We start from the raw sequence: 14,257 nt of genomic DNA, 5'->3' as shown, positions 1-14,257 counted from the left end.
AATATTCATCCTGCGTCAAATTTTGGAAAAGAAATGGCAATACAATAAACCAGTTCATAATCTTTTCATAGATTTTACAAAAGCATATGATTCAGTATTGCAGTCAAAATTGTACACCATTCTTTTGGAACTTGGAATACTAAAGAAGTATGTTAGACTTATAGAAGCGAGTTTGAAAAACACAAAAGGTAGAGTACGCGTGGGGAAATTGGGAGTCAGAAGAATTTGTAATAAAGAACGGACTTAAGCAGGGAGATGTCCTGTCTCCGCTACTTTTTAATTTAGTCCTAGAACATATTGTACGAATGGCAGCAGATAATTCAGAGGGTGTCGAGTTAAATGGAAATATTAAGATATTAGGGTATGCAGATGATCTAAACATCATTAGCGAAGGAAAGAATCTGTAACAGCAAATGCGAATGCGTTAATCAAGGCTAGTGAAGATGTAGGTCTAAGGATAAGTGAAGACAAAACTAAATACCTGGTTACTACTAGAATGCCAACAGCAGTAGATCAGGAAATGTTAAGAGTTGGAGACATGCAGTTTGAAAAAGTGAACACGTTTAAGTATCTAGGCGTGGACATCACCTCGAGAAATGAGATTGAATCCGAACTGAAGAAGAGATTACGGGCGGGAAATGCGCGCTACTGCTCACTGAATAGATTACTTTCATCACAGATGTTGTCTAGGAATTTAAAGATTAGAATATACAAAACTATTATTCTACCAGTTATGCTGTATGGGTGTGAGACTTGGTCTCTCACTGTGCAAAATGAAAAGCCGTTTCGACTATTTGAAAACAAAATTTTGAGGAAAATTTTCGGAGCAAAAAGGTATGACATTAGCGGAGAGTGGCGAAAACTGCACAACGAAGAGGTTCACGAACTTTATTCAAGCCCTGACATAATCAGTATTATTAAATCACGTAGGCTGCGATGGGCGGGTCACGTAGCTCGAATGGATGAGGGCAGGGCAGCACGCAGAGTACTGGTAGGGCACCTAGAGGGAAAACGTCCTGTGGGGAGACCGAGGCGTAGATGGGAGGACAATGTGAAGACTGATTTGAGGAGCCTAGGTATTGAAGGTTAATGGAAGGAAATAGCCCGAGACAGGGACAGGTGGCGAAAATACGTTGCTGCGGTAATGGACTCTCGAGTCCGGTATGACCAGTAAGTAAGTAAGTTCATCCTAAATTGGTATAAATTACAGGCATGTAACTTGAGTAGTACATGAGTTATTGAAGGTCAAAATGGCCGATCACTATCGATCACATCAGGCCATAATTACTCCACAGTTACACGAAAAAGAACGGTAGCAGCATGCTGATAAATATATTTATTCATCTATGTCTTTGTTTCCCCCCATGAGAACATGGACCTTGCCGTTGGTGGGGAGGCTTGCGTGCCTCAGCGATACAGATAGCCGTACCGTAGGTGCAACCACAACGGAGGGGTATCTGTTGAGAGGCCAGACAAACGTGTGGTTGCTGAAGAGGGGCAGCAGCCTCTTCAGTAGTTGCAAGGGCAACAGTCTGGATGATTGACTGATGTGGCCTTGTAACAATAACCAAAACGGCCTTGCTGTGCTGGTACTGCGAACGGCTGAAAGCAAGGGGAAACTACAGCCGTAATTTTTTCCGAGGGCATGCAGCTTTACTGTATGATTACAAGATGATGGCGTCCTCTTGGGTAAAATATTCCGGAGGTAAAATAGTCCCCCATTCGGATCTCCGGGCGGGGACTACTCAAGAGGATGTCGTTATCAGGAGAAAGAAAACTGGCGTTCTACGGATCGGAGCGTGGAATGTCAGATCCCTTAATCGGGCAGGTAGGTTAGAAAATTTAAAAAGGGAAATGGATAGGTTAAAGTTAGATATAGTGGGAATTAGTGAAGTTCGGTGGCAGGAGGAACAAGACTTCTGGTCAGGTGAATACAGGGTTATAAACACAAAATCAAGTAGGGGTAATGCAGGAGTAGGTTTAATAATGAATAGGAAAATAGGAATGCGGATAAGCTACTACAAACAGCATAGTGAACGCATTATTGTGACCAAGATAGATACGAAGCCCACACCTACTACAGTAGTACAAGTTTATATGCCAACTAGCTCTGCAGATGACGGAGAAATTGAAGAAATGTATGATGAAATAAAAGAAATTATTCAGATTGTGAAGGGAGACGAAAATTTAATAGTCATGGGTGACTGGAATTCGAGTGTAGGAAAAGGGAGAGAAGGAAACATAGTAGGTGAATATGGATTGGGGGACAGAAATGAAAGAGGAAGCCGCCTGGTAGAATTTTGCACAGAGCGCAACATAATCATAACTAACACTTGGTTTAAGAATCATGAAAGAAGGTTATATACATGGAAGAACCCTGGAGATACTAAAAGGTATCAGATAGATTATATAATGGTAAGACAGAGATTTAGGAACCAGGTTTTAAATTGTAAGACATTTCCAGGGGCAGATGTGGACTCTGACCACAATCTATTGGTTATGACCTGTAGATTAAAACTGAAGAAACTGCAAAAAGGTGGGAATTTAAGCAGATGGGACCTGGATAAACTAAAAGGACCAGAGGTTGTACAGAGATTCAGGGAGAGCATAAGGGAGCAATTGACAGGAATGGGGGAAATAAATACAGTAGAAGAAGCATGGGTAGCTTTGAGGGATGAAGTAGTGAAGGCAGTAGAGGAACAAGTAGGTAAAAAGACGGGGGCTAGTAGAAATCCTTGGGTAACAGAAGAAATATTGAATTTAATTGATGAAAGGAGAAAATATAAAAATACAGTAAGTGAAGCAGGCAAAAAGGAATACAAACGTCTCAAAAATGAGATCGACAGGAAGTGCAAAATGGCTAAGCAGGGATGGCTAGAGGACAAATGTAAGGATGTAGAGGCCTATCTCACTAGGGGTAAGATAGATACCGCCTACAGGAAAATTAAAGAGACCTTTGGAGATAAGAGAACGACTTGTATGAATATCAAGAGCTCAGATGGAAACCCAGTTCTAAGCAAAGAAGGGAAAGCAGAAAGGTGGAAGGAGTATATAGAGGGTCTATACAAGGGCGATGTACTTGAGGACAATATTATGGTAATGGAAGAGGATGTAGATGAAGATGAAATGGGAGATATGATACTGCGTGAAGAGTTTGACAGAGCACTGAAAGACCTGAGTCGAAACAAGGCCCGCGGAGTAGACAATATTCCATTGGAACTACTGACGGCAGTGGGAGAGCCAGTCATGACAAAACTCTACCATCTGGTGAGCAAGATGTATGAAACAGGCGAAATACTCTCAGACTTCAAGAAGAATATAATAATTCCAATCCCAAAGAAAGCAGGTGTTGACAGATGTGAAAATTACCGAACTATCAGTTTAATAAGTCACAGCTGCAAAATACTAACACGAATTCTTTACAGACGAATGGAAAAACTAGTAGAAGCCAACCTCGGGGAAGATCAGTTTGGATTCCGTAGAAACACTGGAACACGTGAGGCAATACTGACCTTACGACTTATCTTAGAAGAAAGATTAAGGAAAGGCAAACCTACGTTTCTAGCATTTGTAGACTTAGAGAAAGCTTTTGACAATGTTGACTGGAATACTCTCTTTCAAATTCTAAAGGTGGCAGGGGTAAAATACAGGGAGCGAAAGGCTATTTACAATTTGTACAGAAACCAGATGGCAGTTATAAGAGTCGAGGAACATGAAAGGGAAGCAGTGGTTGGGAAAGGAGTGAGACAGGGTTGTAGCCTCTCCCCGATGTTGTTCAATGTGTATATTGAGCAAGCAGTAAAGGAAACAAAAGAAAAATTCGGAGTAGGTATTAAAATTCATGGAGAAGAAATAAAAACTTTGAGGTTCGCCGATGACATTGTAATTCTGTCAGAGACAGCAAAGGACTTGGAAGAGCAGTTGAATGGAATGGACAGTGTCTTGAAAGGAGGATATAAGATGAACATCAACAAAAGCAAAACAAGGATAATGGAATGTAGTCTAATTAAGTCGGGTGATGCAGAGGGAATTAGATTAGGAAATGAGGCACTTAAAGTAGTAAAGGAGTTTTGCTATTTGGGGAGCAAAATAACTGATGGTGGTCGAAGTAGAGAGGATATAAAATGTAGGCTGGCAATGGCAAGGAAAGCGTTTCTGAAGAAGAGGAATTTGTTAACATCGAGTATAGATTTAAGTGTCAGGAAGTCATTTCTGAAAGTATTCGTATGGAGTGTAGCCATGTATGGAAGTGAAACATGGACGATAAATAGTTTGGACAAGAAGAAAATAGAAGCTTTCGAAATGTGGTGCTACAGAAGAATGCTGAAGATTAGATGGGTAGATCACATAACTAATGAGGAAGTATTGAATAGGATTGGGGAGAAGAGAAGTTTGTGGCACAACTTGACCAGAAGAAGGGATCGGTTGGTAGGACATGTTCTGAGGCGTCAAGGGATCACAAATTTAGCATTGGAGGGCAGCGCGGAGGGTAAAAATCGTAGAGGGAGACCAAGAGATGAATACACTAAGCAGATTCAGAAGGATGTAGGTTGCAGTAGGTACTGGGAGATGAAAAAGCTTGCACAGGATAGAGTAGCATGGAGAGCTGCATCAAACCAGTCTCAGGACTGAAGACCACAACAACAACATGTCTTTGTTTATATCCGATATATACTATTCACGAAGAAATTGATCAATTATTTACTGTGTTTTAGGAAGTACAGAGACATTAGGCTACTGGCATACTTCGGTTCTGTTCCTTTGATATATGTTTATTTAATTTGTTTATGTATTTAATAATGTGTGTTAGAGCGTGTTTATGGTCCAGCCGTAGGAATATTTATTTAATTTCAATTTATTTAAATGTAAACACAGTATTTCGAATGTGTTTCATTATGTTTGTGTGGGTGCGTTGGCTTGAAGACGTGGCGAGAGCGCACTAGCCAATCACAGCGCTCGTGAGTTCTGAAGGGAAGATGGCACAGGACACGGGAAGTGCTGGACGCGATGGCGCGAGAGGGACTAGTAAAGTGTGGAGTTTTGCACGTGGTCGCTGAGAATAGAAATGTTTCGGAGTGCCGACCTGTGCTCTTGTGTGATTTCCGTGGGTTCTGCACTGAAAATGTAGTATGCGTTCAGAAGTGAATATCTCGCGAGCTGCGTTGTTGTTCATAAATAATTACGTGAAGTAGGAATCTATTGTTTCCCTGTTATTCAACTTACATTTTATTTAATTGCTCGACCATCGACATCAAATTTTGCAGAAATATACCACATTCTCAAAAGTACTTCTACTATCGTACTCATCACGTAAAGTCGTTAAGATAGTACCTGCAGCTTTTATTTACTGCACTCTTTTATTTATAAATTTCTTCGTTACATTCGCGATTGCCGAGTGATAGGAACCTTCGACCATTCGATTAATGTGTATATTCATATTATATACTGTAGACTCAGCAGTATTTGGCTCGTAATGCGGCAACTACGCATCCCAGCCCCTAGACAACGAAACCAGCCAAAACCTTTTAGTTTTTCAACTCCGAGTCGGAGCGTACGCAGTTGAGGGCCACATCACCACGCCATTTCATTGTTACACTACTGGCAATTAAAATTCCTACACCACGAAGATGACGTGCTACAGACGCGAAATTTAACCGACAGGAAGAAGATCCTGTGATATGCAAATGATTAGCTTTTCAGAGCATTCACACAAGGTTGGCGCCGGTGGCGACACCTACAACGTGCTGACATGAAGAAAGTTTCCAACCGATTTCTCATACACAAACAGCAGTTGACTGGCGTTGCCTGGTGAAACGTTGTTGTGATGCCTCGCGTAAGGAGGAGAAATGCGTACCATCACGTTTCCGACTTTGATGAAGGTCGGATTGTAGCCTATCGCGATTGCGGTTTATCGTATCGCGACATTGCTGCTCGCGTTGTTCGAGATCCAACGACTGTTAGCAGAATATAGAATCGGTGGGTTCAGGAGGGTAATACGGAACGCCGTGCTGGATCCCATCGGCCTCTTATCACTAGCAGTCGAGATGACAGGCATCTTATCCGCATGGCTGTAACGGATCGTGCAGCCACGTCTCGATCCCTGAGTCAACAGATGGGGACGTTTGCAAGACGACAACCATCTGCCCGAACAGTTCGACGACGTTTGTAGCTGCACGGACTATCAGCTCGGAGACCATGGCTGCGGTTACCCTTGACACAGCATCACAGACAGGAGCGCCTGCGATGATGTACTCAACGACGAACCTGGGTGCACGAATGGCAAAACGTCATTTTTTCGAATGAATCCAGGTTCTGTTTACAGCATCATGATGGTCGCATCCGTGTTTGGCGACATGGCGGTGAACGCACATTGGAAGCGTGTATACGTCAGCGCCATACTGGAATATCACCCGGCGTGATTGTATGGGGTGCCATTGGTTACACGTCTCGTTCGCCTCTTGTTAGAACTGACGGCACTTTGAACGGTGGACGTTACATTTCAGATGTGTTACGACCCGTGGCTCTACCCTTCATTCGATCCCTGCGAAACCCTACATTTCAGAAGGATAATGCACGACCGCATGTTGCATGTTCGACTGCTGGTCTGGCCAGCACATTCTCCAGATCTCTCACTAATTGAATACGTTTGGTCAATGGTGGCCGAGCAACTGGCTCGTCACAATACGCCAGTCACTACTCTTGATGAACTGTGGGATCGTGTTGAAGCTGCATGGGCAGCTGTACCTGTACACGCCATCCAAGCTCTGTTTGACTCAATGCGCAGGCGTTTCTGGAAACCCGAGACCCAACTCGCTTTATTTGTTCACGAGACCCAGAAAATATTGGATACAGGCTCCCAGGTAGATGCTACTTTCCTTGACTTCCGGAAGGCGTTCGATACAGTCCCGCACTGTCGCCTGATAAACAAAGTAAGAGCCTACGGAATATCAGACCAGCTGTGTGGCTGGATTGAAGAGTTTTTAGCAAACAGAACACAGCATGTTGTTCTCAATGGAGAGACGTCTACAGACGTTAAAGTAACCTCTGGCGTGCCACAGGGGAGTGTTATGGGGCCATTGCTTTTCACAATATATATAAATGACCTAGTAGATAGTGTCGGAAGTTCCATGCGGCTTTTCGCGGATGATGCTGTAGTATTCAGAGAAGTTGCAGCATTAGAAAATTGCAGCGAAATGCAGGAAGATCTGCAGCGGATAGGCACTTGGTGCAGGGAGTGGCAACTGTCCCTTAACATAGACAAATGTAATGTATTGCGAATACATAGAAAGAAGGATCCTTTATTGTATGATTATATGATAGCGGAACAAACACTGGTAGCAGTTACTTCTGTAAAATATCTGGGAGTATGCGTGCGGAACGATTTGAAGTGGAATGATCATATAAAATTATTTGTTGGTAAGGCGGGTACCAGGTTGACATTAATTGGGAGAGTCCTTAGAAAATGTAGTCCATCAACAAAGGAGGTGGCTTACAGGACACTCGTTCGACCTATACTTGAGTATTGCTCATCAGTGTGGGATCCGTACCAGGTCGGGCTGACGGAGGAGATGGAGAAGATCCAAAGAAGAGTGGCGCGTTTCGTCACAGGGTTATTTGGCAACCGTGATAGCGTTACGGAGATGTTTAGCAAACTCAGGTGGCAGACTCTGCAAGAGAGGCGCTCTGCATCGCGGTGTAGCTTGCTCGCCAGGTTTCGAGAGGGTGCGTTTCTGGATGAGGTATCGAATATATTGCTTCCCCCTAATTATACCTCCCGAGGAGATGACGAATGTAAAAATAGAGAGATTCGAGCGCGCATGGAGGCTTTCCGGCAGTCGTTCTTCCCGCGAACCATAGGCGACTGGAACAGGAAAGGGAGGTAATGACAGTGGCACGTAAAGTGCCCTCCGCCACACATCGTTGGGTGGCTTGCGGAGTATAAATGTAGATGTAGATGTAGAGGTAATTCATAATGATCTAACGCAATATATGTTCCAGTATCCTGCTGCATATCAACGTTAAAGATATGGGCCTGTAATTTAGTATAGTACTGTTACTGTACAGTAAAGGAAACAAAAGAAAATTTCGGAGTAGGTATTAAAATCCATGGAGAAGAAATAAAAACTCTGAGGTTCGCCGATGACATTGTAATTCTGTCAGAGACAGCAAAGGACTTGGAAGAGCAGTTGAACGGAATGGACAGTGTCTTGAAAGGAGCATATAAGATGAACATCAACAAAAGCAAAACGAGGATAATGGAATGTAGTCAAATTAAGTCGGGTGATGCTGAGGGAATTAGGTTAGTAAATGAGACACTTAAAGTAGTAAAGGAGTTTTGCTATTTGGGGAGCAAAATAACTGATGATGGTCGAAGTAGAGAGGATATAAAATGTAGACTGGCAACGGCAAGGAAAGCGTTTCTCAAGAAGAGAAATTTGTTAACATCAAGTATAGATTTAAGTGTCAGGAAGTCGTTTCTGAAAGTATTTGTATGGAGTGTAGCCATGTATGGAAGTGAAACATGGACGATAACTAGTTTGGACAAGAAGAGAATAGAAGCTTTCGAAATGTGGTGCTACAGAAGAATGCTGAAGATAAGGTGGGTAGATCACGTAACTAATGAGGAGGTACTGAATAGGATTGGGGAGAAGAGAAGTTTGTGGCACAACTTGACTAGAAGAAGGGATCGGTTGGTAGGACATGTTTTGAGGCATCAAGGGATCACAAATTTAGCATTGGAGGGCAGCGTGGAGGGTAAAAATCGTAGAGTGAGACCAAGAGATGAATACACTAAGCAGATTCAGAAGGATGTAGGTTGCAGTAGGTACTGGGAGATGAAGAAGCTTGCACAGGATAGAGTAGCATGGAGAGCTGCAACAAACCAGTCTCAGGACTGAAGACCACAACAACAACAACTGTTACTGCGCCGGCCGGTGTGGCCGAGTGGTTCTAGGCGCTTGACTCTGGAACCGCGCGACCGCTACTGTCACAGGTTCGAATCCTGCCTCGGGCATGGATGTGTGTGCTGTCCTTAGGTTAAATATGTTTAAGCAGTTCTAAGTTCTAGGGGACTGGTGACCTCAGATGTTAAGTCCCATAGTCTTCAGAGCCATTTGAACCATTTGAACTGTTACTGCCTTTCTTGAATATTGGTATGACCTGTGCAAATTTCCAGCCTTTGGGTATGGATCCTTCGTCGAGCGAGCGGTTATATATGATTGTTAAGAATGGAGCTATAGCATCAGCATACTCTTAAATGAACCTAATTGGCATACAGTCCGGGTCGGAAGACTTTGCTTTAATTAAGTGATTTAAGCTGCTTCACTATTCCGAGGATACCTACTTCTGAGTTAGTCATGTTGACAGCTGTTCTTGATTCGAATTCTGGAATATTTACTACGTCTTCTTTGATAAAGGAATTTCGGAAGGCTGTGTTTGCAGCCCCGGTTTGACAACGCTGTTATCGATAGTATTTCCAGTTTCATCGCGCAAGGAAGGCATTGACTGTCTTGCCTCTAGCATGTCTTACATACGACCAGAATTTCTTTGGATCTTCTGCCAGATTTCGAGAAAAAGTTCCGTTGTGGAACTATTATAAACGTCTCGTACTGAAGTCAGCGTTAAAAATTTCTGTAAACTTCGCCAGTCTTGGAGACTTTGCGTTCGTTTAAATGTAGCATACTTTTTTCGTTGTTTCTGCAACAGTGATCTGATTCGTTTTGTATACCAAGGGGAATCAGCACCGCCGTTTGTTAATTTATTTTGTATAAATCTCTCAATTGCTGTCGATACAGTTTCTTTGAATTGAAGCCACATCTGGTCTACACAATAAAACTACACTGAAGAGCCAAAGAAACTGGTACACCTGACTAATATCGTGTACAGTCTCAGGGATCACGCAGAAGCACCGCAACATGACGTGGCATGGACGCGACTAATGTCTGAAGTAGTGCTGGCGGGGAACTGACACCGTGAATCCTGCAGGGCTTTTCATAAATCCGCAACAGTACAAGGGGGGTGGAGATCTTTTGTGAACAGCACGTTGCTAGGCATCCTAGATATGCCTTGCAACGTGCATATATCGCTATCACACAACTTTTGTCACCTATGCATATCTCTTCAATGACAGTGATGGCACCTTCCAGAACGTTAACTCTCCGTGTCACAATATCAGAACCGTTTCGTGCAAATGGCGTGGCGTGGCAGCCATAAACTGTCCCCCATTCGTCCAAGACAAGAGACAAGAGCTAGCTCCCTCCCTTGACCTGAGAGATGTGGAACCATTAGGCTTTCCCCGTCCGACTATTCCGAACCAGCAAACTGACTGGGTCTGGGGAGTTTGGTGGCTAGCGGAAGTGTTTAAATTCAGAAGAGTGTTCCTGGAGCCATTGTGTATCAATTTTGGACGTGTGGTGTGTCGCATTGTCCTGCTGTAATTGCCCAAGTCCGTCGGAATGCACAATGGACATGAATGGATGTCGGTGATCAGACAGAATGTTTACGCACGTGTCACCTGCCAGACTCGTATCTAGACGTATCAGGGGTCGCATATCACTCCAACTGCACACGCCCCACACCATTACAGAGCCTCCACAAGCTTGAACAGTCCCCTGCTGACAAGGTTCGTGAGGTTGTCGCCGTACACGCCCACCCGCTCAGAAGAATTTGAAACGAGACTCTTCAGGCAACTTGTTTCCAGTCAGCAACAGTCCAATGTCGGTGTTGACGGGCCCAGGCGAGCCGTAAATCTTGGTGTCGTGCTGTCATCAAAGGTACATGAGTGGGCCTTCGGCTCCAGAAGCCCATATCCTTGACGTTTCGTTGAATGGTTTGTAAGCTTACACTTGTTGATGATCCAGCATTGAAAACTGCAGCAGTTTGAGGAAGGGTTGCACTTCTCACACATTGAACGATTCTCTTCAGCCATCGTTGGTCCCGTTCTTGCAGGATCATTTGATGTTTTACCGGATTTCTGATAGTCACAGTACACTCGTGAAATGGTCGTGCAGGAAAATCCCGAATTCATTGCTACCTCCGTGATGCTGGGTCCTATCGCTCGTGCGCCCACTATAACACCACGTTCAAACTCATCTAGATCTTGATAACCTGCCACTGTAGCAGCAAAATATATATAAATGACCCAGTGGATAGTGTCGGAAGTTCCATGCGGCTTTTCGCGGATGATGCTGTAGTATACAGAAAAGTTGCAGCATTAGGAAATTGCAGCGAAATGCAGGAAGATCTGCAGCGGATAGGCACTTGGTGCAGGGAGTGGCAACTGACCCTTAACATAGACAAATGTAATGTATTGCGAATACATAGAAAGAAGGATCCTTTATTGTATGATTATATGATAGCGGAACAAACACTGGTAGCAGTTACTTCTGTAAAATATCTGGGAGTATGTGTGCGGAACGATCTGAAGTGGAATGATCATATAAAATTAATTGTTGGTAAGGTGGGTACCAGGTTGAGATTCATTGGGAGAGTCATTAGAAAATGTAGTCCATCAACAAAGGAGGTGGCTTACAAAACACTCGTTCGACCTGTACTTGAGTATTGCTCATCAGTGTGGGATCTGTACCAGGTCGGGTTGACGGAGGAAATAGAGAAGATGCAAAGAAGAGCGGCGCGTTTCGTCACAGGATTCTTTGGTAAGCGTGATAGCGTTACGGAGATGTTTAGCAAACTCAAGTGGCAGACTCTGCAAGAGAGGCGCTCTGCATCGCGGTGTAGCTTGCTGTCCAAGTTTCGAGAGGGTGCGTTTCTGGATGAGGTATCGAATATATTGCTTTACCCTACTTATAGCTCCAGAGAAGATCACGAATGTAAAATTAGAGAGATTCGAGCGCGCACGGAGGCTTTCCGGCAGTCGTTCTTCCCGCGAACCATAGGCGACTGGAACAGGAAAGGGAGGTAATGACAGTGGCACGTAAAGTGCCCTCCGCCACAGACCGTTGCGTGGCTTGCGGAGTGGAAATGTAAATGTAGATGTAGTAACCGATCTAGCAATTGCACCACACACTAGTTGTCTTATACGTACAAGCGTACGCTGTATTCTGCCTGTTTACGTATCTCTGCATTTGAATACGAGTGCCTACACCAGTGGTGCTTCCGTAAATTTGTAGCACAAAAGTTTTTCCTTTCCTTGATTGCATAAAAACTCAAATATGCGGCCTGCAATGCATTAGTTGTGTGCGTCTATTGCTTTATTGAACCCTTACAACTGACACAGTCCCCTGTATGGAGAGCTGTTTGAACAGCAGCACGTCATTCTCAATGGAGAGAAGTCTTCCGAAGTAAGAGTGATTTCAGGTGTGCCGCAGGGGAGTGTCGTAGGACCGTTGCTATTCACAATATACATAAATGACCTTGTGGATGACGTCGGAAGTTCACTGAGGCTTTTTGCGGATGGTGCTGTGGTGTATCGAGAGGTTGTAAAAATGGAAAATTGTACTGAAATACAGGAGGATCTGCAACGAATCGACGCATGGTGCAGGGAATGGCAATTCAATCTCAATGTACACAAGTATAATGTGCTGAGAATACATAGAAAGAGAGATCCCTTATCATTTAACTACGAAATAGCAGGTCAGCAACTGGAAGCAGTTAATTCCATAAATTATCTGGGAGCGCGCATTAGGAGTGATTTAAAATGGAATGATCATATAAAGTTGATCGTCGGTAAAGCATATGCCAGACTGAGATTCATTGGAAGAAACCTAAGGAAATGCAATCCGAAAATAAAGGAAGTAGGTTACAGTACGCTTGTTCGCCCACTGCTTGAATACTGCTCAGCAGTGTGGGATCCGTACCAGATAGTGTTGATAGAAGAGATAGAGACGATCCAACGGAGAGCAGCGCGCTTCCTTACAGGATCATTTAGTGATCGCGAAAGCGTTACGGAGATGATAGATAAACTACATGGAAGACTCTGCAGGAGAGACGCTCAGTAGCACGGTACGGGCTTTTGTTAAAGTTTCCAGAACATACCTTCACCGAAGAGTCAAGCAGTATATTGCTCCCTCCTACGTATATCTCGCGAAGAGGCCATGAGGATAAAATCAGAGAGAGATTAGAGCCCACACAGAAGCATACCGACAATCCTTCTTTCCACGAACAATACGAGACTGGAATAGAAGGGAGAACCGATAGAGGTACTCAAGGTAGCCTGCGCTACACGCAGTATGTATGGAGTATGGATGTAGATGTAGATGTAGATGTAGACAGGATGACGGACATCCGCCTACTTGTGTGTGTTGGCAGTGTCCCTGCGGCCGGCGGTGACGGGGGAATCATGGCCGAAGGTGTTCGGTGCTCTGCTGCTCCACGAGTACCAGCTGGAGAGCTTCCACTTCCACTGGGGCCACCGCTTCTCCAGGGGCAGCGAGCACGTCCTCAACAGCATCAGGTAAGCGGCGCAGGTGCTCAAGATCCACCAGCGTTCGTTATAAACGCAGCTTTGTCGTTAAGCGTGAACCAATAGATAGTTCCGCAGTACGCTCACGGTACTCTGTCCATTTGTAGTGACCGAGCGAGGTGGCGCAGTGGTTAACACACTGGACTCGCACTCTGGAGGACGACGGTTTAAACTTGCCCTGGCCATCCTGATTTAGGTTTCCGTGCTTTCCTTAAATCGGTTCAGGCAAATGCCGGGATGGTTCCTTTGAAAGAGCACGACCAATTTGCTTCCCCACTCTTCCCTGATCTCATGGGACCGAAGACTTAGCTGTTGGTCCTCTCCCCCCAATTAACCAACCAGCCCTTTGTACCGTTAATCTATCTATCTCCTTTCTGTTGTACACATATACACCACTGGCCATTAAAATTGCTACACCACGAAGATGACGTGCTACAGACGCGAAATTTAACCAAAAGGTAGAAGATGCTGTGATATGCAAATGATTAGCTTTTCAGAGAATTCGCACAAATTTGGCGCCGGTGGCGACACCTACAACGTGCTCACATGAGGAAAGTTTCCAACCGATTTCTCATACACAAACAGCAGTTTGCCGGCGTTGCCTGGTGAAACGTTGTTGTGATGCCTCGTGTGAGGAGGGAAATGCGTACCATCACGTTTCCGACTTTGATAAAGGTCGGATTGTAGCCTATCGCGATTGCGGTTTATCGTATCGCAACATTGCTGCTCGCCTCGGTCGAGATCCAATGACTGTTAGCAGAATATGGAATCGGTGGGTTCAGGACGGTAATCAGAACGTCCTCGTATCACTAGCAGTCGAGATGACAGGCATCTTAT

The 14,257-nt window shown here is 44.3% G+C and overlaps 1 protein-coding gene across 1 annotated transcript in view; it reads left to right on the top strand.

Annotated features, from left to right (window-relative positions):
• The window catches only part of LOC124718758 (carbonic anhydrase-like), an 88,097-nt gene that overhangs the window by 50,498 nt on the left and 23,342 nt on the right, over positions 1-14,257 (top strand). Inside the window, exon 4 of the mRNA XM_047244372.1 lies at positions 13,267-13,411. Coding sequence (XP_047100328.1) covers positions 13,267-13,411 — 145 coding nt within the window. The remainder of the gene's footprint in view (positions 1-13,266; positions 13,412-14,257) is intronic.

This window comes from Schistocerca piceifrons, chromosome 10 (assembly GCF_021461385.2).
Source record: "Schistocerca piceifrons isolate TAMUIC-IGC-003096 chromosome 10, iqSchPice1.1, whole genome shotgun sequence".
Lineage (NCBI taxonomy): Eukaryota > Metazoa > Arthropoda > Insecta > Orthoptera > Acrididae > Schistocerca > Schistocerca piceifrons.
Note: the sequence above shows the minus strand (reverse complement) of the source record. Positions and strands in the feature narration are given on the sequence as shown.